The 25,675-nt window shown below is 39.7% G+C and overlaps 2 protein-coding genes across 26 annotated transcripts in view; one reads left to right on the top strand and one right to left on the bottom strand.

Annotated features, from left to right (window-relative positions):
- AOPEP (aminopeptidase O (putative)) overlaps window positions 1–24,717 on the top strand; it is a 207,870-nt gene extending 183,153 nt beyond the window's left edge. For 11 of the 12 annotated variants that reach the window (XM_068928111.1, XM_068928110.1, XM_068928120.1 and 8 more), the window contains 4 exons: window positions 313–429; window positions 17,900–17,986; window positions 20,663–20,807; window positions 23,836–24,717. In XM_068928111.1, the coding sequence (XP_068784212.1) occupies window positions 313–429; window positions 17,900–17,986; window positions 20,663–20,803 (345 nt within the window). In that variant the 3' untranslated portion in view covers window positions 20,804–20,807; window positions 23,836–24,717. Of the gene's footprint in view, window positions 1–312; window positions 430–17,899; window positions 17,987–20,662; window positions 20,808–23,835 lie in introns of those variants that run through there. The other variant, XR_011137874.1, reaches the window with a different exon arrangement.
- FANCC (FA complementation group C) overlaps window positions 24,247–25,675 on the bottom strand; it is a 101,793-nt gene continuing 100,364 nt past the window's right edge. For 13 of the 14 annotated variants that reach the window (XM_068928122.1, XM_068928121.1, XM_068928135.1 and 10 more), the window contains one exon: window positions 24,506–24,622. In XM_068928122.1, coding sequence (XP_068784223.1) covers window positions 24,578–24,622 — 45 coding nt within the window. In that variant the 3' untranslated portion in view covers window positions 24,506–24,577. Of the gene's footprint in view, window positions 24,623–25,675 lie in introns of all 14 variants that reach the window. The other variant, XM_068928128.1, reaches the window with a different exon arrangement.

Below are 25,675 nucleotides of genomic sequence, written 5' to 3' on the forward strand. Positions count from 1 at the left end.
TGTATTCCATAAAGATCTTCTCTTAATAAGCTATGATAATATTTCAATAAGATAAACATGGTTTTAATCTGATCTAAATATAGTAATGAAAGCCATGGAAAATGTGTCTTAATGAGGTCTGAGAACAGAGTCTTTCAGAATACAGAGACATAAACTGTGAGGTTTTTCAGAAATCAGCTAGAAGTTCTCACCATATTTCAAGCACATGTTGGAATTACACAGGTTATCACAGTCTTGTCTTCTTTGGTTTGTTTCCATTTAATTGCTCAGTATGTACAACTTTATTCTCACATGGCATTTATTTTCTCCTAGCTTCTCCCGGACCAGCTGGTCTTACTTCTGGAGTCTCTCTTGGAGGAGAAGACTTTATGTCCTAGAACACTGCAATGCTTAGAGGAAACATACAAGCTCCATGAGCAGGATGCAGAGGTAAATCACTAAAAAGAATCACCCCAAAATGAGTAATTGTGTTGTCGACTAGGAGTAATAGTATTGCACTAGGATCCAGACTCATTTGAATCCCTTTTTCCTTGTCTAAAACTAAAACTGCATATACTTAATTTCAGTATTGTTGCATCTTCAGATGCCTTAGTTACTCAATATTTCTGCCTGCCTGCCTGCCTGCCTGCCTGCCTGCCTCTATGTGTGTACATGTGTGCACGTGTGCGTGTGTGTGTGTGTTGTGTAGGTCCAGATGTGTTTGCATGCTATAGGGAGACAATGCAGCATAGATTTTATATATAATTTTACATATACCTTAAGCAGCACATTCATTCAAGTGTTAAACTTCTCACTGTGGAATGCTGACTCTATATTTAGAACTCAGTTCATTTTAGTTATGTGTATTGCCTCCAAATGCAACCAAGTGTCTGTTTTGGTCTAAAATTCTTCTACATGGTCAGCCCCTATTGTTTCTCTTTAGAGAGCTCCAAAGTCTTATTCAGGATTTAGAAAAGTCTGCCTTCCACAGAGAGTACAGTATGTTCTGCTTTTGGGCACGAGTTTCAAGAAGGAATCAGTTCTTTACAATTGCAGCTAGTAAGTGCCAGAAAGGTTAACAGTCACGTAGGAAAATACAGTTTTATATGATACTGTATATGTGGCTTCCCCAACACAGATGTCTATGAGACTAGCATCCCTGTTCCAAAGGGTTTAATGTCTTAAGGGGCCAAAGCAGTAAATCCTTATTACCACACACAGTGCTGGCTATTTGATAGGGTCGCATGGATTTCTCACGCTGGAAGAATTGTGATAATTAAGGCAGCAGAACTTATGGTTGTAGGCACCCTTGCAATGAGTAAGGGTTTGCTTCAAGTAGATAGTATTCAGGAGACGAGATGAGAAGATGAAATCAGTAATGAAAATAGAGGATGTGTAGATGTATAAATAAAAAGGCTAGTTATGAAGGAGCATATAATCAAACTAATGTACAATGAAGGAGCAGAGTAAACTTAACAAGATTCTCGACTTCGATTTAATTAAAAACTACTGCGAAGACTGCAGAAGGTCAGTGTGCATGACTTACCCTGTTATAATTGGAATTTTATAGCAGTAATTAAAATTTAAGGAAAGAGCAAATTCTGTCTTGTTACTCTTACACTGAAATTGCTAGGTGGATGCTTACACTTAGAAATCCAAATACTAATGGCGAGAGCCATATGGCAGAGGTCTTTTTCTCAAAAAAATGGGCAACATTTCAACTGTTACTGTTTATTGCATCCTTTTATTTTTCTGTTGATACAAGTTTCCAAATGCCAGACTTGTTTTTAATTAGTACTTGAACCAACTTCTCTATTTATAGGAATTAGGATATATTTTAATCGCATCTGAATACCAATGAAATGTCAGAGGTTCTATAACGGGAAGAGGAATAACTAGGGAGGTAGATCAAAGCAATAGCTGTAGTGTTGCTGCTTCATGCCAGTGAACTGTGAGCACCAGGCCACAGGCTTAGGTTGCTTCGGTTTTTCCTTTCTCTTCACATTCATGCCTTTCTTTCTTCTTTGCAATGTCACATAAAGGCACATGAGTGATGTCTCGGATTTTTATCTTTTTTTAAAAGCAAAATTATGGCCTCAGTGAAAGGAGCATAATCTCCATGTTATTTTACAAGGTGAAACCAAGGGCTTAGTGGACCTTGAGAAGTACAACTAAGATAACATTACCATTAGCATTTTACCAGTCATCAGATCACAGTCCTACACAGTCCTTTAAAGTGAGTGGTAGTTTACATGCCCTCACGTACCTGAGGGAGGAACTTTTAATGTCTCTAACTCCAGTGTGTGCAGTGGGGATTTTTCTTGTAATGACCCAGGGACAAAGAACCGCAGTCCAAGCTTCTGGCTGAGCTGTTCATGTCTAAATTTGATTTGTGGAGACATTAATCAGTTATAGTTATCCAGTGGTGTTGCTGGAGTTCAGAAGTTTGTAGTAAGTAAATGTCAGAAATTGATCATCAAAAATTCAGGCATAAAAATTTGCAGGCAGGCTAGTGAAAAAGAAAACGCTGTCGATGTCAGAAGTTTTATTCAGGGATTTTTATAAGTAAGGCTGTCAGTTGTGTTCCATCCGGAAGAGAAGAAATAAGAACATGTTTTCTTATTTTAACAGGTAATGTTTACATTCATATTAATCTTATGCTATGGATTAGCAATGACAGAGCCAGCTATGAGTGACTGTGGTGCACTATGAAGTATATCTGTGGATTTTAAACAAAGTTTGGCACGTAAGAATTGTCCATTAAATGTTGTGTACACCCTTGGGAGTTTGAAGTCTTTCCCTGTATGTATTGGCAGATTAAGCTAAATGACTTTCTTACAGCATCAGAAGGAATATAAAGAATAGTAGTTATATGTTACGATGAGTACCCTTGCAACGGTAGAATGCTCCAGGCTTTGTATTACTAATGTGAAAAAAGTAAAGGGTTTGAATAATCTCACCTTGTCAAGCATGTGTGTTGGGAGGTGGGTTTCTTGTTTTTTGGTTTTTTTTGGTCCTGTCCAAGTACAGCATGGGACATCCTGGTTCCTGTTTCTTGAAGCTCTTATATATATATATATATGTTTTTCTGAAATGGCTTTAGTTTGACTTTACAGTTCAACACACTTGGTGTCCTAAAACTGCGTGTGCCTGGCAGCCTCTGCCCCTGCCCTCAGTGATGCACAGGTTTTGTTCTCATTCAGCTAAGACTGCCAACAGCAATATTTGGTACTCCTCACTGCCAGTTAGTACACGCACATCTGGGCTTTCCAGTGCAAGGGCTACACCTCACTTCAGACAGGAGAGGAGAGTTTGCAGCAGGTTATTTGTCTTAGTTTGGTTCCCTTGCACCAGCCAGAAGAGAAGAGAGAAGGTGAGTCAGCCTTTGCCTGGAATCTAAGTGGTGACTAAGCTCCTCAAGGAGAGATCATGCCATATCCGCCCGGGGATTTCCACAGCCCAGAGTGACTCAAGGCAGCTCCCCTCCTCTCTCAAATGGAGACTCACTGCCAGTCTTCTGTAGCTTCAGACATTCATTTAATTTCTTACTTAAGCATTCATTTAAATGCTTCACTCAAAATGTCAGAGGTTAAGTAACATATTTCTGATTCATAATCAAAACCATGTATTTTTGTGATGGCAGCCTTTGAGCCTCTAGGGCTAGAGGTGAGATGCTGGTCGTCTAACCACATTTCACACTGGCCTGCCCCCAGCCTTGGATGCCACAGGAGGCTTGTAGGGCATCTGCATAGCAGCACAATTTGCGGCTCACTCCTGTTTGTTCAGTCCACTTCTGTAACAAATCATGAGTTCACTGTTTACCGTTCAAACCTTGGAACTTCTGAGAAAGCACAAAACTATACATATATTTTCCAGAGGTAAGTTCACTGACATGAATTATTTGAATTGAGCATATCCCAATATATCCTTAAATAACATTTTGAGAGCGATGGAGTTTTCAAAGTTTAAAGCCGCTTCTTCATCAGTTCTCAATGTCCCGAGCCTATCATGTCTCTGACTTTGTCAGACAAGTCGGAGGCAATTGCATGGAAGAATGATCGTGTCCTTTGTTTCTTCTTCCTATTCCCTCTTTTCTTGCTCTGCTGCTTTCTGCTACATAATAAGATAGTTCATAGACAGGCTACATCTCCTGTGATATATACTACATCTCCTGTGTCCAAGAGAGGCATTATAGAAATTGGCTGGCTGCAGTTAATCAAAGATGATGAAGTACAGGTGGAAGTGTAGCTGACTGAGGAGAACTGGGATATTTTATAAAGAAACTATAGTTGCCGTCAGACCCTGTAGTAAGATAACAGAATCAAAGGTAGGTGGGTAGTAGAGGGGGCTGGGTGGTTGGTTCGTCTGAGGTGGCTATTTTATACAGACAGTTAATCTGTTCAAAATCTAGCTGCTGACAGAACCTAGAGAATTGGTCACCTTGGAAATTGGTCTCTTTTGTGATCACTAATGTTTTTAAGTCCTCTCAATGTTGGTAACACCTCTTTTAATATGATTATGCAAGCTTATCATGTTTTAGCATAGTCTGTTGAGGACTTATATTTAAAAAGAAATGGAATCAGTTCGTTACAAATATCTAAAGACAACACTGACAGCTCTGGATAACAAACAGTGACTCTGTAACTAGCAACCCTATTGTTATGTCCATTATTGGCTCTCTAAAATCTTCATTTTGGTCAGGGAGCGGCCTATAATATAGAACACACAAGATTACAGGGTGTGCAGGTAGCCTGCAGAACAGTAACAAAAGTGACAGGAAAAAAGTCGCTACGATAGCCATAGAAGAGTGGCAATACATGTATGTGAATCTTTGAGTCCTCTTTTAGTCTTGACAATATTTCTGCAAGTGTTTTCGCTGAATTAAGTAAGACCTAATGATAAAATGTATGGAGTGAGGATGAAGCAGAAAGATTTATGATGCATTTCCCCAGTATTTTCACAGCAGAGTTAGCTTCTCTTTCCTTCCTACTGTAGGCATCACTTTTTTTTTTTCATAAAATATCTTGCCTGCACAGCATATGGAAAGCTGCTTTGTTAGATTTCCTTTTCACAGCAAATTGACTGAAATGCTCTTCACTTTCATAATGCTTTCCCTGTATTCAAGATCATAACATAGTATATTTTGGGGAGAGGAAAAGGGGAGAGACTATAACTATTTTTGCAGAAAATGTGAGTAAAATGAGTTAAGATCATAATATCGTAAGTCATGTGGGTGGCATAAAGCCATTCTCACACAACTACTTCATTGTGCTTGAGGTCTGCCTATGAGATTGAGGCTATAAAGTGGTGGCATCTTATTTCACGGACAGAAATCCAGTCATGCTAATACAAGCCGTACAAGGTGCCTGGTGTCTACTTAAAGTAGTGAGAATTGTGTTTAGAGCAAAATAACTTCAATTCATTGATCTTTCCTAGCCCATGAAGTACAAACGAACTGCAATGCAATATCTCTCTTGCTGCTTCCCATTTGATAGTCACTGGAATAAGTTAAGCACATTATTGTGCTGTATTATTCAGTGGTCCTGCAGATTGTCATTACGCATTGTTAGAAGGCGCCCTTATGGAACAACGCTCTCTGGAGTATAGTGTAAAACTGGATGGAAAAGAGAGCTGTCAGGGAAAGGTCAGTCCGTGCTAACAGGCAGAAAAGGCACTTGGTGAGCTCTCTGTTGAGCACAGCCACTGGGCTAGTGCTCCCTCACAGTATGTGCTTGGGGCAGGGACTCAGGAGCAATCTCCAGCTTTTGAATAAAACTAGTAATGTGTTGCAAATATTTCCACAGGCTGGCCAGGCCTTCTTAGCTGGGCCATGGAGAAACAGGGAGGTGGGTTTCAGATAGTGTCGTTGCAGCTGAGCTGGGAGATACCTGTACAGTCCTTATCTGTAACCGATGTTATGGTTGGTGTAAACTACTAATCTGATAAAGGAAAAAGATAATCAGCTTTGACCATTTTAAAGGCCACTTCTTTCTTCAGCGGAGAAAAAAAAAAAAAGTGAATACAGTAATTTCTTACTTGTTTCTGCTGTTTTCTGCTGTCTCCTGATCTCTCTGTCTATTTCATATTTAAACAGACAGATGATTCCTCAGCTTCATCCTGAGTCAGCGAGAGATGCCTTATTTTGTATAGGAGACTATGTTTGGCAGGGTTTAGAAAGTTTTGCACTGCTTTGTCTCCTTATACTTCCCCTGGCAAATACTGGTAAAGAATATCTTACTGCGATAGCAAATTCTTTCCAGTTTCACCAGGAAAAGGCATAATGGAAGAGCGCAGTAGACTAACTCCAGTATGTGGCTGCCACTTGTCAGAAGGCCCCTCTGATCTTGATTGTTATCGAGTCTTCATCCTGTTTGATGTTTGTGCTAGTGTTGCATCTAAACAAGGTTTTCAGACTCTTTGGCGAAGAGAGTATCAGTATTGGTATTACCATTGGTAAAGATAATCTTTCACAGTCCTGCATTCTTTTTTCTCCAATAAAGAGAACTTTGAAAGGGGTAGCTTTCAAAACAGCACTTGCTTTCCAAAGTTGAGGCCCAAAATGTAGTGTGAGGCTAAAAGAATTGGAACAGGGTGAGGAAAAACACTTCCAGTAACAGCAGTGGGAATTGTCCCCTGGGACTGACTCTGGCTCTTGTGCCTGTCATAGCACAGTAGATGCAATGGGATGAATTTGTAAGATGGCTCGAAGGATAATCTCAAGTAGCTATAATTTGGGTTTGTTTTGTTGCCACATGCAAAATATGGCGGCTTCTCCAGCCACTTGAGAAGAACAGAAAATCCCTCGATCAGTGCTAGCTCTCTGAGGGACACGTTTGGAGTGCAAGATTTATGGAGCACTCAAAATAACTTTGCACCAGTCAGCGCTCTTGATCCAAATGCTGGCAGGAGCCAACAGCAACACGCTTGTTCCAAGTGATCTCACTTGCTGCTGGGTGGCATTAACAACAGTTTCCAAGCCCCCATTTGCTGCCATTACCGGTGCCCGGTGCCGTTCACTTGCCATGCCCTACCTCAGGGTTATTTTTCTAACTGGCTTTAGCACTTAATTTGCTCCTTATCTGGCAACTCAACGACTTAGTGAGACTTGGGAAGGCAGGCAGCTGTTGGTAAGAGGGAACCAAATACGGAGTTGCTTTTTACTGTTTATCCAAACAATCTGCAGAAGGAGGAGGTGGAGATTGCCCCTGCTTTTCTGTAATCTATTGTCCGGAAAGGAGAATGATGTGATAGAGTCCCCTGGACTTTTGAAGTCCATTGTGAAGGTGTCCTGAATTGGGTGCAGTTGTTTATAGAGTATTTTTGTGTAAAGTGGTACAAACCTAGCTCTGTGATACAAACTGCCTGGCCTTGTCATGAAATCTAAAAGGTAACTCTGTTTGCATATATGTGATTGCACTGACATAGCTGCTGGGATGTCAAGGAGGATGCAGTGTTTAAAAACACAAACAAACAAAAGCCGTTAGCTATCTGGAATTGTCTTTCCTGATTGTTTCGTTATGAAACTGTAGCCACGCTCGATTTTGTTTGTATGCAGCACCTTCTGTGTTTTCTTTTTTTTGGAACTGTGAGCAAATCTTAAACATACTTTTTATTATCCATACACTGATTTTGATGGTGCATCCAAACAGCTCGCTTAGTCCTTCTCTTTTCTGTATAAAGGCTGACTGCTGAAACCAGTTACGCCTAGATGGGACCACAGAGTTGGAAAAAAATCTGGCATGCCATAAGTATATGAGGTCTAAGTAGCACAAGAAATAGGACAGTTCAGAATTACTAACCATGGCTGGTTCTGATGTCACTACCATCACCACAAAGATCTGGTCTTGCTGCTGAGTCACTGACTTACTAATGCATGGGTAAAATTCTGCTGTCGTCTTTTCAGCTGTCTGCCACCTGAATATCTTTGGGTTTGAAGCGTCCTGGAGAGGACTCTTGCTGTGTTCCACACGGGGTAAATATAATCCTAAGTAGCAGGGGTAGTGGTATTCGTGGGGGCAGGGAGTAAAAAAGGAGAGAAGAAAACTCAAAAAACTGAAACATTGAGTAAAATTTAGGTGTTCTTAATTCAGGAATGAGTTTGTGTTTCTTCTCGCTTTATAAAATCAAGATATATTTCTTACAAGATCTTTTTCAGGGCAGGAGGAAGGCGCATGTATGAGAGTGATGTGAAAGGCCTTTGTCTTTAGAGTCAAAATCTCGTGTTTAATTGTTTTGAAAACTGGAACCAAAGCTTTAAAGTATGCACAGTTGGAAGGATGTGAGCATAGGCCGGATAGGCTGGCTGTGGCCTAAACCGTGGAAAAGCCAGGCAGCCACATTGTTCATTGCCTGGAATTTGTGTCTCATCTTCATATTCAGCTCCAGAGTCTGTCTGTGGCAGTAATCGTGCCTGGAAACTACAAATGTTTGGACCACAGTCACTGTGGGAGGCCAGAGATGAAAGGAAGGCACTTTTTTGCCTCTAGTTACGGGAAAGAGGAAATAGAAGGAAAAAGTATGAGAGGAGAGTACAAGAAAAGGGATTAGCTTACTGTTGTGTTGTTATTTGCAGCAACCTTTCCTTTTGCTGAGCAGGAGTTATAATTTAATAATAATTGGTAACAGAAGGTTGCTGTGCTTGACATCCAAGTCTTAAAAGAGCTGTTTTTCTGCTTCAGAGGTAAGGATGTTTATGTGCTTTTTCCCACTACAACATTTGGTTTTATATGCCTAGCATGCTTTTACGTGCGTGTATAAATAGCTTGTATGTTGAAATATATATACAAACACAGTATGGGTAAAAACTCCAGGCAGACTCAGCCAGGATAGCCAGCTAGAAGGAGACAGTAATGATGAGCATCGTTCATGATGTTGATGCCAAAAAAATTATGGTGATACCAGAAGTATTATAAACATTATTGTGGATAGATATTCTGGGTATGGTGTCAGAGGGCATTTGGAAGGGCTGTATATGAGACTGAGAGAGGCAGTTGCTGTAATCTCGTTAGATATTTTGGATAAGGTGTCAATTAGGACATCTACTTACACCCATGCCTGTTGTATCTTGCTGAATATATGGCACTTGTCCCTTGGGTATTTCTTGCTGGAGGCAGCAGTGCGAGGTTGCACTTAAGGCTGGGACCTGTTCTCATTCTCTCACAATCGCCCGTCCTTACTGGCTCCCCAGCCGTGTGCCTTCGTGCACGCAGCCGACCCCACTACAGCTCATGGCTCAGAAACAGGGCGAGTGCCACTGCTGCAGGAATGGGGGGGAGATCAGGAGCGTGGCCAGAGCCGCAGCGCTGCACCAAGAGCCCCCCACCAGCCCTTTAGGGGGGAAGGTGCATATGGCAGAGGTGCTGTGGGGCTGGGCGCAGGGCAAGTAAGGCAGGTACTGGGCTTGGGAGCTGCTCGATCCTGGGTGGCAGCGCGTCCTCCATTCCTGCGGGTGCACGGGTTTGAGGGGCCTTTGTTCTGCACTAGGCCAGAAGACAGCCCTGTTTGTGCAGGCTAGCAGCACCACCGCAAAGCAAAACTCAACATACATCTCCAGGAAAATTGTTAAAAAGGCAGCTGATGACATCTTTTCAGCCATCTCCATCTTGCCGCAAGCTGAGGAAGGCACTAACACTCCAGCATGCTGAACATGCAATACTAAAAAGGCAGGGGAGAGGGGAAGCATTTGGTTCCAGCATAAGTAGTGTATTTATGTTTTTAATTAAGGCTTATTTTTAAAAACCTTTGTTTTTCAAATAAAATGAGTTCACATGCTGTGTTAAACACTTCCTTACCTCACATGGCATTATGATATAGGAGCTACTCCCCCAAGAATGGAGATTGTGGCAGCATAAATGGAAACACAATGAGAAAAGCCTTCAGGCACAGCAGGAAGCCTCTCTTCCAGCAGATGTTAAATCTGTCACACTACCTGGGTGTGGATACTAGCCGGTTTTCCCCTCTTCTCCTCTAAGCTCACTATAGATCACTGTCCTATCATCACTTTATTGGTCTACAGTGAAAGAACGAAAACTTGGGATCAGATACTGTTGTGTGTCAGTCTTCAGTTAAATGGAAGAGAGAAGAGGCAGGCTGAAGAGCGTTTGGGATTACAGAATTAAATGTCCTGATTTAGTCACTTGTTTGCACAATGAGAGCTTTGACACCAGAAGAGAGGTGCAGCCTGTGCCACCTTTCCAGAAAGATTAGACATGGCTTCTTAACTTCTCTTACCTTTTCTACCTTCTTTTGGAAAATTTTCTTCTGTGAACACAAATGTCATTGGTAACAGGTGTGGTACAAATAAGGGAGAAAAGCATCTGGTCATCTTAATTGTGAGCTCCTTTTGTGAACCTGAGGTGGGGAAAAAAGTGCACTTGTTCTTTTTCTAAACAAGTTTGCAGCATGTACTTCATTGCCAAAGGGTGAATCTCGACCTGAAATGCTGCTGTTTGGTGACTGTGCCTTTCCAGTCACAACAAATGAAGGGAGAGTAGCAGTGATGCCCTCCACTCTGTTTGGACTTTTTTAAGCAGCGTATTGTGTGATTCCTATAGGTTTCTGTATCTTTTTGTAGGACAGAGACTACCACGAGTGGTGGTTGTGGAGAAGCACGTGTTTTATTTGGAAGTGGAATCCTATGCTTACAGTGTAAGGAAGGGACTTGGAGAAGAAGGATCTGATCAGGTTGCTCTTAAGCAAGGCCTAGGTCCTGCAGAAAGTTTTCTAAAGTAAAATTCAATTGTATTATGGGGAAATGGGTGAATGGTATAAACTGAAACATGCAGTTGGAGGGGAGGTGAAAGGATGGAAAGGAAGTATATGTCTACAAATCAAATTTATACAGGGAAGGAGGTTCAGCCTTGCATCTATTGCTAAGTAGGGCTTCCACCAGCTGTGGGAACACACTGACTTCTTGGCACACTTGTGCAGTTACAGGTTCTAATGCTACCAGTTCTGCTCGCAATCTGCAGTTGGCTAAAGTGCAGAATACATAATTTGTTTTTGAAAAGCTTGATCATACAGCACCTCTCTTTCCTCTTACTAAATGGAGGCAGTGGTTGCACAAGCTCTACCTACAGTGCTCCACCAGAGCTGCTGGGTGGAGGTAGATGAAAAAGGACCTGCATCATCTTTCCCCCATTGCCAGCTCCCCTTGTACAGCATGCAATTGCTTGATCTCTGCAGATATACCCATCAGAAGCAGTAAAATGAATTCAAGCAGTATAGTATTGTCATCAGTATTACCAAACTTTCATGTCCAGTGTGAAGATTAGATTTTAGCTAGCTTTTCAATGGCCGGTTCATATATTCCAAGGTTTTAAAGTTTTAGGGTTTCCTGAATGACCATGCTAGAGTGTGCTGGGTTATTGGTGGGCTAAGATATTTGTGCTGGGATGTGGGGAGGAAAAGGCTGTTATCCAAGGGGGCAGCTACAGGCGTGGAGCTGCCTGGACAGCCAGCGTCCAGCACAGAGCACAAGAGGGCTTAGTGAGTCAATGAGGCTCCAGTTCTGCGACCCCTCTTCCCACTGAACAGCAAGTCTTCCCAGTAGTTAAAATGCAGCGTGAGTAAAGGTAGTTGAAGCCATTCTTGATTTGTGAAGGGTTATCATAATTTTGACCATAACTCTGGAAAACAAAGTATTTAATACTGAGAAAGTGTGTTACACTTTAAGAAAAAGAATCGGAAACCACAGAATTAAATGAATTTTGCTGGCACTGTGAGGGCCTCAGGGAAAAAAGGTCCCCATCAAAGATGCCTACTGCTGCAACTCTGTATCTGGCCCGTATTTTCTTTGGTCCTGCAGTGTTCTCAGAGGAAGCGTTAAATTCAGTCCCTGAGAAATAACTTCTGTTGTGAAAAGTCCAGGAGTTTTTGTTCCAAAATACAAGCTTATTTAAGCTGTCAGACAGCTTCTCTGCTTAGGCTGCTTCTGACAAGCCCTTGGCATGTGCAGTAAACCCAATCCAGAATCCTTGTCAAAGGAATGATGAATCCATTCTGGTTGCATTCAGTAGGTTTTTGGCTAATGAGTATATTTTTTCAGATTGCCAGACTGATACACTGTCATCACGGTTGTAATGGACTTGGCCCTTTCATTGCTCCTTCTGAGCTGATTCAGCATCCCTGATGATCTGACTTGGGTAAATGTTCATGAAAACAAATGTATATGCTAAAAGTATGCATATACTGTGGAATAAAAGATAGGAATACTCATTTGAAACTTAGACTAAGTAGAATGAAATGTCACTGGTGCAACTTGGCTGGTGTATTAAACAGTAACTATTTCAGCTGTTCTTAAATCTGTCTGCTTGTGGAAAGATAGAGAGGAAAAAATGAAATCATTAAACACTGCCACAATAACATTGTCAAATTGGCAATTCTTAACTGTAATTCTTGTACTTTAACCAATAACCTGTTTGTTACTCCAAAATATTGGCCTGTAACGTTGTTCCTGCATTATCTCTGAAAATGATCTAATAGTTGAATGTAGAGATAGGAAGAAACTGGAGATAAATACTTTCAGATGGAACAGAACAGCATTCCAGTGCTCTGGAGATGTCCAGCTTCCTTCTCATTAATTAAAACCAATCTATAGTAGCCCAGTTTGGTTATTTGGAAAAGTTTCATTTTATTTTTTTTCCTCTACAAATTAGACTAGAGTCTGGCAACTGTGGCTATTTAATTAACATTTACAATTCTCGTTTTTTGAGTGATTTTTTTTTTCAATAGTGCCGGAACCCATGTTTTATAAAGATCACAGATGCCTGCTACCTTTAATATAGGTTCTATTTTGTTGAATAATAAGCACATACTATATTTAATTACCCTAGTTTCTAAGATCTCCAAGTATGTTGCTTTTGTTTTGCAATTTAGATTTGTTGTCTCATGGCGCCTTTTAAATTGGATCCAGCTATTAGCAAAATGTACTCATTTTCCCTGAAGCTAGTCTCCCATTCTGCAGACCAAAGGCTTAGTACAACTCTTTAGTTTCTTTTTCTTCTTTTTTTAATAAAGACATGGTTTAAGTTACTTGCTTTCTAAATCTTATTTGTAGGCCTCAGAAGTAAGATATTTACTTTTTGCTTGCATATGTATGACTGAGAACATTACCAAGCTAGATTATTACACTATAACCTATAAAGCTTTCTGTGTGGATGTTTGTTTTAGGGTTGTCTGGTCACTGCAGTGAGGGAGAGGAGAAAATTAATCGGCCAAGAATTTTAACGCCCGGATCAGATATGAAAAATTACGATTTTACTTCAAAACCTGTTTAAAATTGTTTTAAAATACTTTTTTTCAGATATGTCCCTGGGAGCTTTTCTTTTGAAAATCAAGCCACATATTTGATGCCTGAAATGGGTTTATTCAGTCAGCTTCAAGAATAACTTAACAAAAGATCTTGGCCCAGATTGTTAAAACATAAGGACTTTCATTGAAAATAGACTAACTTAGTGTGATCTTTGTTTCTAAACATTTTCCATTGCATTCCATCAAAATACAGGTAATGTTTGAGTCACAAGCAATATTGTGCGATATCTTGTATTTTTCTTAAAAGGAAATTACAGGGAATTATTTGTATGACCTGCTGCTCCTAAAGGTGGGAGCTTAGTGTTATCTAACCATATTGTCCCTCCAAGACAGTTCATCTAGATATTAATCAGTACGTAGCACTTGATGTGGCTGATGTTTATGAAACAGTCAGTTTTCAAACGTCATACTTCAGACAATGACCTAGTGCTGAATTGTGCCTCTGAAATATGCTGCAATTTCTGGAGTGTCTTGCAAAACTCATAGCAACAATCTTCATCCAACTTAAAACGATGCTGGTGGAAACCTCAGCACCAGCTGTGAAAGCAGCATTGGAGGAAAGAACAATTTCCAAGAGAGGAGGATCCGTTAGGAACCTGAGCTCCCAGCAGACCTCCAGCCCCCTGAGCCACCACTCCTCATCCCAGGGAATATCAGGCATCGGTTAAGAGGACTCAGAAGGCCAACTCTGAGCCTAGGCTCTGAGGCTGAAAAAATAGTGTTCCCAACTTTGGCGTGTAGGTCCCAGCAGCTGCCAAACCAGTGAGAGCGTGTGTGGGTGGGTGGGCCGTTACAGGTGTTACTTCAGCTTTGGAGCATACAAAAGAGCCAGACAAAGTAGTTTGTACTCTCTGCCAGCAGTAACAGGAAGGGTTGCTGTAAATTGCTTTTCAGGTTCAGTTTATATTGTTTATGATGTAACCAGCCAAAATGACATATGGTGTGCATCTCTGAACCAGGCAGAAGAGCACAGAGAAACGTGCAAAGAGAAAATTCGGAAAAGACTAATGAATTCTTAGTTTTGCCACTGAGTCTTTGCTCCTAGGAGGAAAAGAAAAGCCAAGAAGAGCATACACAGGATGCGGTATGGTTAGCTCAGTCCTACCACAAGCTACTTTTAGTTTTCAAAATTTCCTTTTGATACTCGTTTGTTAAAGTGCCTGTTGACATGACGCATTCGTTACGCTGCAGAGCTGTGGGGCCCGTTTTACTTCTCCTCCTGTAATGATTGGATGAGAAGTTGGGAACTGAAAGATTTTTTTTTCCATCTTCCTCTTATGCGAATAAAATTCTCATGTTTGTGGTATAAGTCTAGGACTTGGATTATATGAGAAAAATTACTTCTTTGCAGAGCATGTATCTGAAAAGCCACTGCATTTCTTTTAGCTGCAGTTGCAATATATGGCAACCTACAAGCCACACTGCATGGGTGAGTGGGAAGGCAGGAGAGCAATCAAGGTCTTTTCAGTCCAGGTCTTGAAAGATTTCAGTGCCAATTTTGACCACATCCCCTTGCACTTAGAGCCCATCTCAGTTTTGCTCACTGCTTGCTGCGGCATATCCCTGGAAAGCTGGTGGGGCTGACTGTGCCATCAGTTTTACAAGCACTTTGATAACAGTTGGTTCTCCTGCACTTTGCTCTCTTGCAAGAGCCTTTGGGGCTTTTTGGAAAACAGGAGGCAAACGCGTAATCTGAGGATAACAGACACGTTGCTTCTGCTCCAGCTGGCAAGTCCCCAGCATTTCAGATTTGGTATGTTCCAGGATTTGTAAAGACCCTGAGAAAGAAAGAGAGAAGAAGAGGAAAAAAGTCTCAAACCTCACTCAACAGATGATAAATGTTTTTCTTTTATACTATTTTAAAGGAGGTCAAGAATGGGAACCCTATGGAGTGAGGAATGATCTAAGGAAGTGGACACAGGTTAATTGTTCTGTATTTTCCAAAGCAGTTGGGATTCAGATAAACAGACAATGCTGAAAAACATAAGGCAGACATATACTCATTAGTACGTTAAGAAGTAGAAACACATAAATACATTCATACTGAGAACTTTTGTTCTGATTGCTATGTAGGTATTATGATCATATCCACAAAAGTTATATGAGCTGACTTTTGCACTGTGTAAGCCAGGTGCCTAGGTTCTTATTAAAAGTACTTAAGAGTTATTTAGGTGCCTTATACTATAAAAAGCTCAGATTCTCTGACTTTCTCCTTTAGGATCAATAAATATTGTAATTATACGGGAAAAAGCAGCTTTTATCAGGAGGTTTGAGGGAGCCCCATTCTCAGAATCCAGTTTGTCTAGTTGTTGAAATACTCCAATTGAACACAGTGTGAGATCCTGAGCAGATGTGGAAATTGAACTCAGTTGCTCACCTCACAGATGGGTGCTGTAACTGCTGGAGTGTGAGATACAGAAGGGCAGCGATCATGGGAAAGCACCACAGTCTATTCCTCCTCCTCCTCATCTGTTTCACACATGCTTTGAGAATACATAAGAGGGTCTTTCCTGTTAATAGGACAGAGAAGGTGCTGCGCATGATAATATGTAGCAGAAGAAGATGTACAACATTTTAAATGTTTCTGCGTTCTGTTTGGTTAAGTCACCTGGTAAATGAGGAAGTAAGGAAATGCTTAATGTGTGAACTTTGAAGGTACAGGCCAGGCATGGGTCTGCTTGGTGCTGTGAAAAATGCCCACTAACAAAGCTGGATTGCCTAGGAGGCCTTAGTGGTGGAATGTTTAGTGTCTCCTGGGAGAAGCAGCAGCTGGGTAGGGTTTTGAGGGTCTACATTATGGATGTGGGCGTCTACAGCAAAGTGAGTTGAAACTTGGAAAACTATTTACTGTTGTGGATTTAGCTCTGGTTCCAAATACAGGAATCTTAACAGCTGTTATTTTGTCAGCAACAATCTTTAAGAGACAGCTTTCATTCCCCACCATGCATTGCATTTTAACTGTTCAGTGTCTTGGGTACTGTGAGTGCAAGCTCTGTTCAGACACCAATTCCCTCAGCATTTTATTTCATTTGGAAGCTGTGTTTAAACAATTTTATATAAGAGATCAGCTGGAAAGAGTATCAGCTACCTCATAAAGGACTCTTCCAGGACCTCTGAGCATTCACCACTTGTTAATCATGTTGATGAGAATATTATTTAATTACATAAGCTTGTGAAATTCTTTCTTGAGGTGTAACATTCGTATGGACTAGGATGACAAGGAAAGTACTCCCCTTATTTCCAAAAGCAACAATTTACTTGTGAGTGTCTGTCTTTTCCCTTCCTTTCTGACTTTTCTTCTCAATGTTATCAGTAGATTTCAATTACTTGATAATAGCAGAGTTTAGACTCAGTTTTGAAAAACACTACAAGCTGATTACTATTAGGAGCTGATACAAAAGCTGATTACTATTAGGAGCCAGTCTTTTGAAAGATAGTAAGAACAAAGGCTGGAACAGAAGGAGCAGGGGGTGGGAAGGTTTTATTGCACTCAACTGTTTTCCTTTAGGGTCAATACTCAGCTAATAATGGAATATAAAACATTAGCATGATCACTGCCTGCAACTGAGGAAGCCTTGGTGCAGTGTAAGATGACACCAATGTCACACAAGGAGTCATTAAGAACAAAGTCAGTAATTTAAAAGCAACAAAAAAAAGCATGCATTTCAAAGGTATACTGTTCCCACTATTTAAATATAAATATTATTCAATAGTAATTTTCTTGAAAAATTCCATACTTTTCATTACAGCTTTTTAATAACTATATTTGTTAATGTGCATTTGGTAGCCCAGTCCAGCTCCTTCAGTGTAGACAGATTTTTAAACCCTTTGCAAGGTGCTTAAAAAAAATGTAGTACCTGGCAAAGCTATGGTGGCAGAACTGTGTTCTACTTCACTGAAAGCTCTCTGTTTCATGCTTTTATATCTAATTTTTCTCCTTTTAGCATGAGTGTAGTATTGGTACAGGACTATATGTAAACTTAAACCTTCTAATCTCTTGGATTTTACATTTATATAGAGGAAATTATTTAATTGTATCTAGTGGCTCTTCCAGATGTTTGTAGCAATACCCTCTCCCGACCCCACCTCTTTTAACATTATGAAAGAAATAACCTCTAGCCCAGCTAAAAAAAAAAAAAAAAAAAAAAAGACTGGAAAGTGTAGCAATTTGAGGTGAAGATGCTGCAAATCTGCAGCAGATAGATATACAGAGTTGTTTACTGACTCAAAAACAGTTTGTCTTTGGGTATTTTGGAGTTTTAAAGCCCACTCAACCTTATTTGACGCACGCACACACATACACACATACACGCACGCACACATACACATACAGAGTAGCAGAACTGACCCAATGGTGTTGCAAGGCATGTGACTGGTTGGTGAAAATGGCAAAACGGCATCTGCCCTTAAAAACAGAACCTTTTGTGCTCTTATTTTAAAATAGTAGGGTTTCACCAGGAGTTAACCTATTAAAGTGTCTTTTATTATTCACAGGCTACCCCGTTTGCCAAAAAAAAAAAAAAAAGTTGGAAACCTGTGTTTACCGGCACTTAATTACAGAGATATGATACAGTTTTTTTTTTTTTTTCCTTATTTTCTCTTCCCAAAGGTTCGACATCGGTGGTGTGAACTCGTTGTTAAACACAAATATGGGCCCGGATATGGAGATGTTGAGAAGTTTCTCAGAGAAGATCAAGTCAGTTCAATTTAATTAATATTTTCAAAATAATCGCCTTTTACTGTATCAAAGTAAAAATCTTGCTGGGGATTGTCAAAAACTTTGACTGCATATTCAGTTCTTGCCCTTTGTTTAAACTTTGGGTTATGAGAGCTACCTAGGTGTACTCAACCCCCACCTACGCATGCTAATCTTCTGATAAGTGGTTAAATAGGATATATTACTTCCTCTGCTTTCATTTTATGCAAGCTAGAGGTGGCAACGGTGCTGGGAGAGTGCTTCCCAGCATTGGTTCTGTTGATGATAATGGCAAGTCTAGTTGTGAATATTAATACATTATAGATATGAGTTAGATGCAAAATAGTGTTGTAGATGCTTAAGTTTTTAAGACCACGTCCAAAAAGAGGAGCCTATCAATCACAAGGATCTACATCAAAGGAATGCAAGCATCTCCAGGGTTAGGGAAATGCTGGGAGAGGATTTTGAAGGCTAGGCATGCTCTATGCCTTTGCTGTGGCTTATTTAGGCCATTATGAACTTAACATTGTAGTTGCATCTCTACTTGTTCTTTTAATGTCACTTTCATTTATTTTTATTCACTATGATGAACTTTATAACATCAAGAAATTCACTGACTAGAATGCCTGTTTATTTTTAAATTTATATAAAAATACAGAAAATGTTGCAAGCTATTTCAAAATCTGCAAGGAATTCATGCCTTTGCCTTTTATGTTGACAGTGAACAAAGCTATTTACAGCTAGAGGTTTTTATGTTTTTAGACAAATGTATTTTTGTCATAACAGTACAATAAAGTTCTTACAGTCTCCCATAAGCTTTCTTCCAGCTCTAGAGTATACCCCCTATTTATATCTCAGCCAATAAACAGGCCCCACACTTCCTGGCAAGCTCTTTATTTTAATAAATAATACAAGCATAAAACAACCCCATTTATGAAAACAAAAAGTTATATTTATATGTGTACATTTTAATCATATGGAAGGGTGCCTGTAAGTACCAGCAGACAGTGAAAAAAAAAAAAAATCCTCAAGTCTATACAAACAAGCCTGTTTTGAACTGCATTATATTTGGGACAATATTAAAGACTAACACTTCCTGCAGTGCAGGAAAGAGTTTTCGCAACTATTTTTTAATGTAATCTCCAATATCCTTCATTTAATATACTTCAGCAGTTTCATACAGTTTATGGCACAAACAGATTCTGGAATGATGATGACTGAAATCAGAGCAGTTGCACGTCCTTGCTGATCATGAAAGACTTGGCTATTTTAAAGGTCTGGGAAAAATGCAAATGTGACTATTTAATCCTTTTCAGGATTACAAAAACCTAGTGTGTTTACTGAGTTTTAATGCTTGGGTTTTGGGGAAAATTATTAATGCTGAGTAGAGAAGGTAGTTCCTATTTGGAACAAAATCTCAACGTTTTGAAATTCTCTGTGAAAGCAAATGGAGCCCAGCTCCAAGGCAGTCTGCCTGGTATGCCTGCCCTGCAGCTGCAGATCTGGGAAATCTGAGCACTTGGGTCTCTGAATGCAAGACAGCATGGTTAGGGGATTGGTGAGGAGTCTGGCAGGTCTCTGTCCAACTCCTTTAAATTTAAGTCTTTATTAAACTCTAAATCCTTCCTGTTTGAAACTGCTTTTCCCTTCCCCCCCCCCCCCCAGGCTTACCAGCCAACCCTAGAAATTGGGAGCAATAGTATTAAAAATAACTTTTTTCAATGATATCCATATTTTTTCTTCTCCTGAAACTATCTAAACATTGAGTACAACTGTAAAAGCTAATTTGTTAATCTGCTGATATTTTAAGTCAGATGTACAATACTATTTTGGTATGAGCAACTTAAAACTTGTTGAATTCCTTGAATTAGATGACAATATTTGTATTATCAGGCAAAAAAAAAAAGGGGCACTTCACAAGGAAATTTTGTCTCCTTTTAGTTAGCTGATGCTTTATTACTGCCAAAGGGGCCCAGATTTTGCCCCCACAAGCTCAGTTATCTTTCTTGATTTCTGCTATTCCCAAAATCAGGAGTCAGGAAAAGCCTGTTTTCCTACCAGACCAGAACTGTATGCATGTTCAGCCCTATCTTGCATGTGACGAGATTATTTTGAAACACAGACCTGACCATTTTCAACTGATTTCCAGTTACAGAATTGCCAAATGGGCATTTTAGAATGGACTATTTCAGTTGATATGCTCTTAATTACTGGGTGTGTAAACATCACAATTTGAAAGAAAATGTTTCTCCTATTAAAGGAGGACAAGCTGCCTTCTTAAGTGCTGTTTGGAATCATTTCAGGTAGTGGATAAAAGAGAACACATTTCAACTTGGAAAGTGGTGAGAAAATTGGAGTGGGATGGCATTTTCCTCTCATGGCATAACATACTTCTCTTACATTAATGTTCCTTTTTTACATGCTTGATACTATATATAGACAGTGTTCCTTAGACTAAAAACAGCCAGAGAACACTACATTTAGTGGGGAGGTGTGAATATATGTTATAGAGCATATAGTCTTTTTTTTTTGGTGGGGTGTTTTTGACTTTTGTTTCTTTTTTCTTTTTCCTTTTTTTTTCTTGCATTCAGTGAGTTCTAAGAGGTATATAGAACAAAAACTTGCTAGCTGGTCATAACTGGTGATAGGATGAATGTGTGTTTATTCCTCTTGCAGGCAATGGGTGTGTACCTGTATGGTGAGCTAATGGTGAATGAAGATGCAAAACAACAAGAACTTGCCTATAAATGCTTTGCTGCAACACGAGAACATATGGATGTGTCCTCAGCTAAAGTGGTGGCAGAGATGTTATTCTGAAGAGGTGATTTTTTTTTTTTTAAGTTAAAAGCCCGAGTTTTACCTCATGCCAAAAGAATATGATAGCACTCTAAACATGGTAAACATTCACATACCATAGAATTTGTGGCTGCTTAGCTCAAGAAATAACTCCTGTTAAATATCTTGCTTGTTTTTAAACCCAGCTGCTGGAGCAGCGAGTTAGCTGCATGCAGAAAGTAACTACAGAGCATGGAGGGACTTTGTTTGAAGCTTTGTAACTGCCTGTACTAGAGGCAACTGTAAGTCGAAATGGCCAGAGGCTGCCAGGCTCCACATGCAGTTGGCTTCCATTCTGAATTCTGTAGAACATCTTAAAATTGCAATTGTGTGAGAAGCAGTTATATTTAACAAAGTTGCATATTCACTTGCTAGGCAGTGCAATCTTTGAAAAGAATCTGCACTCATAAAGGAATTCTGAAACTGTGCACCTGAAAGGAAATCTGAATGATGTGAGAACATTTTGATAATTCAGACACATTTGCGTTAAGTTAGTCAGGTCTTTGAAGACTGAATTTGAGGTAAGAGAAGTAGCCTTGACATTAAGAAGCTACTTAATGTAGTTTGTATGCAATTTAGTTTGTTTCTGAGATTGAAGGGGAGGAGAGAGTAGAGAAAAAGTAAAATTCCAAGAAATATTCACAAGCTAAAGATTGCAACAGGTTATATACTGCTCTTTTGCAAAGATATTCCCCATCATCTTGCAGTCTATTTGAATAGCCTGAGGTAACCTTACAGTGTTTGTACGCACAATGTTTAACACACAGCCAATTAGGATTGGTATGAAGATCTTTTCCAGTACAGCATACCTCAGATTTTTGCCTAATGATATAACTCATCTGACAGACTGATTGCCTTGGTTGTTCACATAACTTCAGTGTAGATATGTGGTATCAAAATTCAGACTTCTAATTTAGCAAAATCCTCATTTTGTAATTGGTACTGAATGGGAATCTTAATTCTCTCCTTTTCAAGCCTGTACACGTGGACAGTGCTTGATACTAAGAAGTTCCATTTGGATTTGCGGCATTTACTTTATTTAGATGGAATACAGCAGATGATACCATGAAAATACGTTTGTTTATGAACAGCTCTGTTGTTCTGGTTAGACAAGAACTGTGCCTTCCAAGAAGGCTTTGTGGATTAAACTATAGAGTGCCAGGTGGTTAGTTATGGGAGAGGGTCATATTCTAAAACAGGTAGGGCTGTAACAACAAGCCACTTGTTACACAATCCCAGTTATCAAAGATGCACCCAAATCTGGGTTATTATGTTCAACATTCTTTAATCTGGTAATTGCCTTTAATTAAGTGTTCTGAAGTGCACTAAAGGCCAGAAAGGTGCAGTTCGTTCCTATAGTTTATTACCTATGAAAATAAAAACTAGCATTTCTACAAGTCTCCAGTGGTAAGTATGTGTTAGCAATAGTCAGAAATTACCTGTTTGACTTTCAGACAGCCTAGGAACGTGTGTGTGCTAAGCTAAATAAATAAAAATCTAAAGAAATTGATACAAGAACAACACTTTTAAGAAATATACCTCTTGTTCTAAACTTGAACATGTGAGGGAAGAGTGACTGCACAGGTTTAATGTTGTGGCTGTTTGGGTTCCTGGCATGATGATTTGTGACTTAAGATTAAAATCACATTGCCAGGGATTACCACATAGCCATGACCCCAGCTGCTACTATGAAAATCATCGTTAACTATCTGATTCACACCTCGGAACCTTCTCCATCCATTTAAAAAAAAAGTCCAAACAGAAAAGGAGCAGACGCATCATGGAAGAAACTCAGCTGATAATTAGTTATACTCAGACGAAGACCTCTCTGATGAGGTGCAGAGCTTAGCTGATTGGTGAACAGTGATTGTTTTCCTCTTTGTTCACAGTGGCTAAGTTCTGCACCTGAAGAGAAGGTGAGATGAGAACATTTCTTAATTGTCAGCCTACATCAAGTGGAGTGTATTTGCTGACTGAGGTACATTGCTGCTCACAATGTAGTTTTATAATAAATGTTTGTGTGTAAAATGCAGTATATGGAGGATAAGAGGCAGAGGTGACTTAGGACGAAAGACTTTTCTGGTTGAGAATAAGCCGTGCTCTTAAAATTCTCAGTCTGACTGCAAAAGGAAGGTGTCATGCACAGTAATTTGGTTACAAGGCTTTTCTAAAAGACAGAGGACATAAATGTTTGTGATTTAAAATTGGCATTGTCTATAAAGCTTTGTTTTGTAAAGTAGTCTCTGCTTTAATGGATGCTCTCATGATTTCTCTGCAATTGTAGCTTAGCAATGTGTATCGTTTGCAGGAAATGGTTGTTTCCGACTGGAGCTGCCACTTACGGCTGCTGCTGTTGTTCCAAGCTGTTGATGGACCCGTCCTCCGGTGCCTACTGAGCTGATATCAGTTCTGATTTTACATACTGGCTCAGTTCAGCAGGAACAGGAGTCGAGCCCTAGAGCAAAAAAGATGTACCTTTTCTAAGAGCCTATGAAAGATGTTGTTACTGTTTTCTCTCTAAAATCAAATTAGTACACAATATGATGTTCCTGCTGTTAAAACACCAAATGCTTAAGGTGGAAAACCTACCTCAGTAGCTTTAGAGAACTGTTGGCTTAACACAAGAAGGTATGTGGATATGCAGACCATTACAGTATTAGTCCAGTAATTGACCTCTAGCATCGTTTTCAGAGTAAACTGCTAATAACTGAGGGAATGTGTTTGTACTTTGGCTCTTCCCAGTAGGTTTTCTTGTTATGGTTGCTCTTGAAATCTACAGCGATCTCCCTTCTGGGCACTCATGCTCTTTACCAGAGAAAATACCAGGGGAAATATTGGTTTTAGAAATACAGTTACAAATTTACCTTTGTAACTTAAGTAAGTTCCACAACCACAGCTATGCTCTACTAGTAATCTAAAGAATAACCTCATTTGAAAAACTGGGCTAATTAAGAATGTGTAGATACTCCTTTACTGAGACAGAGTAATAACTTTTACTGCTGTTTCCGTTGCAGGAAAGATCACAGAGAAATTCTTTTAATATATCTCCTACTCAACCCTGGTGGTACTAGGATTTCATTGACCCAAGACATCAAAGGAAGGATTATGTGACTGCTAAATCAATCAGCTGACAGAAACATTTACCTCTCAGTATTTATGGTTTCCAGAGGCTCACTGTAACCAAGAACAGTTTAAAAAAAACCAAACAAACAAACAAAAACACACACACGCACACATGTGCGTGCACGCACGCACACACACATACACACACACACACACACACACCCCTGTGGCTCAAGGTAGTTGTTTAGTACAGGATATTTGGGTTTCATCCTTGCTGTTTGAGGATATAGCCATTCCAACTTGCAGATGCCAAGGGCTGTTCATTTGAATGATTAATGCACTCCAGTAACTTGACCAACATACACAGAAATTAGATGAACCTTTATTCTGTACTTAACATTTTGTTTGCAACTTCTATGCCAAATTAAAAAGTTAATATAAATTAGCTGGGGAGAGCAGGGGCTAATTTGAAGATGGAGTAGTCTGTGAAAAGTGACCAACCGCTGTTCTGGGTTTGGCATGGGATAGAGGAAGATACTAAGATCAGCATCAGTCTCTGTCTTGTATAGGTTAACTTTTGCCATAAATATCAGACATCATTATATTTCTGAAAATGTTTTTCTTACGCTTGTGCTGCTCCTTTTGTACGACGATATATCAAGTGTAGCTCTTCTTCTCCAGGAATGTACTGGTCTACTGATCACAAGACATCTTAATTGTTCCTTTCAGAGAAAGAGCCTTTGAAACACAAAAATTTGTTAACATATTTACTTTGTACGTTATTGTTCTACATCAAATACTCTTGTAAAAATAAATAGTTTTTTTTTTAAGTATGTGTAGTTTCTCCATTGTATAGCAGCTCAAAAGTTAATTTATAAGCTTAAAAAAAAAAGCACTTCATTTCCCCTTTTACAGAGGCTGAATGCAGTTAGTTAATGGATATTAACAAGAAAAAATAAACACAGAAGTGGCTTTTAAAGTACTCATGCACAAAATCACCTGAGCCTGCCTAGAGAGCGACTCAGTCAACAGAATACAGCTCCTCTACACCCCACTGCAGTCCCTGAGCCCCTCCCCGAGCCCCTCCCCCCCCTTCCAGGCACATCATGTCATTGCCTGAATTACGGGATGGTCAGCAACTTCTTTCAAAAGCAGTGAGAGTTACGAGATTGTCCAAGAACATGCTGAGCTACTGCAATGGCTTCTAATGTAGTTACACTCACAGACGTATTTCTTAAGGGATCCTATTCAGAAAGGATTTATGCCTCATTTCACAGTTTTTTTCTGCAAAGGCCAGCAAGGGAAACCAACTTACTTTTTTGCTTTTTCCATTGTGTAAGGGAAAGAACCCAGAGCTGAATAAGGCTTTTACACAAGACACTCAGAATTTAATCATTTTGAAAGCCTTGAGTAGTTCATATCCAGCACGATTAAAACAACATTGCAAATTAAGACAGTGACACATTCCAGACAGACATCACAAATATCACCAAGTTTTTGTTCTCTCAAAACAATCTAATTTTCTTACCTTTTTTTTTTTTTTAAATATGGACAATAACAGGAGTTTAGTTCCCTTGTTTAGTTCCCTTGCTACGGCTGTTCCAATCTGTCTAAACTCTATCAATAAGAGCAAGAATTCAAAAATTATTTTCCTGCCTCTGTCAAAGTATAACTTGGTGATCCATCACACATCGGAGGGACTGAGAAGAAGAACTGAAAAAAATAAATCCCTAACATCAAGTACCCTCAAAAATGGCAAAGAAAGCATTGTCCTGGCCCTATTTCTGGGGT

The sequence above is a fragment of the Struthio camelus genome, chromosome Z (genome assembly GCF_040807025.1).
Source record: "Struthio camelus isolate bStrCam1 chromosome Z, bStrCam1.hap1, whole genome shotgun sequence".
Taxonomy (NCBI): domain Eukaryota; kingdom Metazoa; phylum Chordata; class Aves; order Struthioniformes; family Struthionidae; genus Struthio; species Struthio camelus.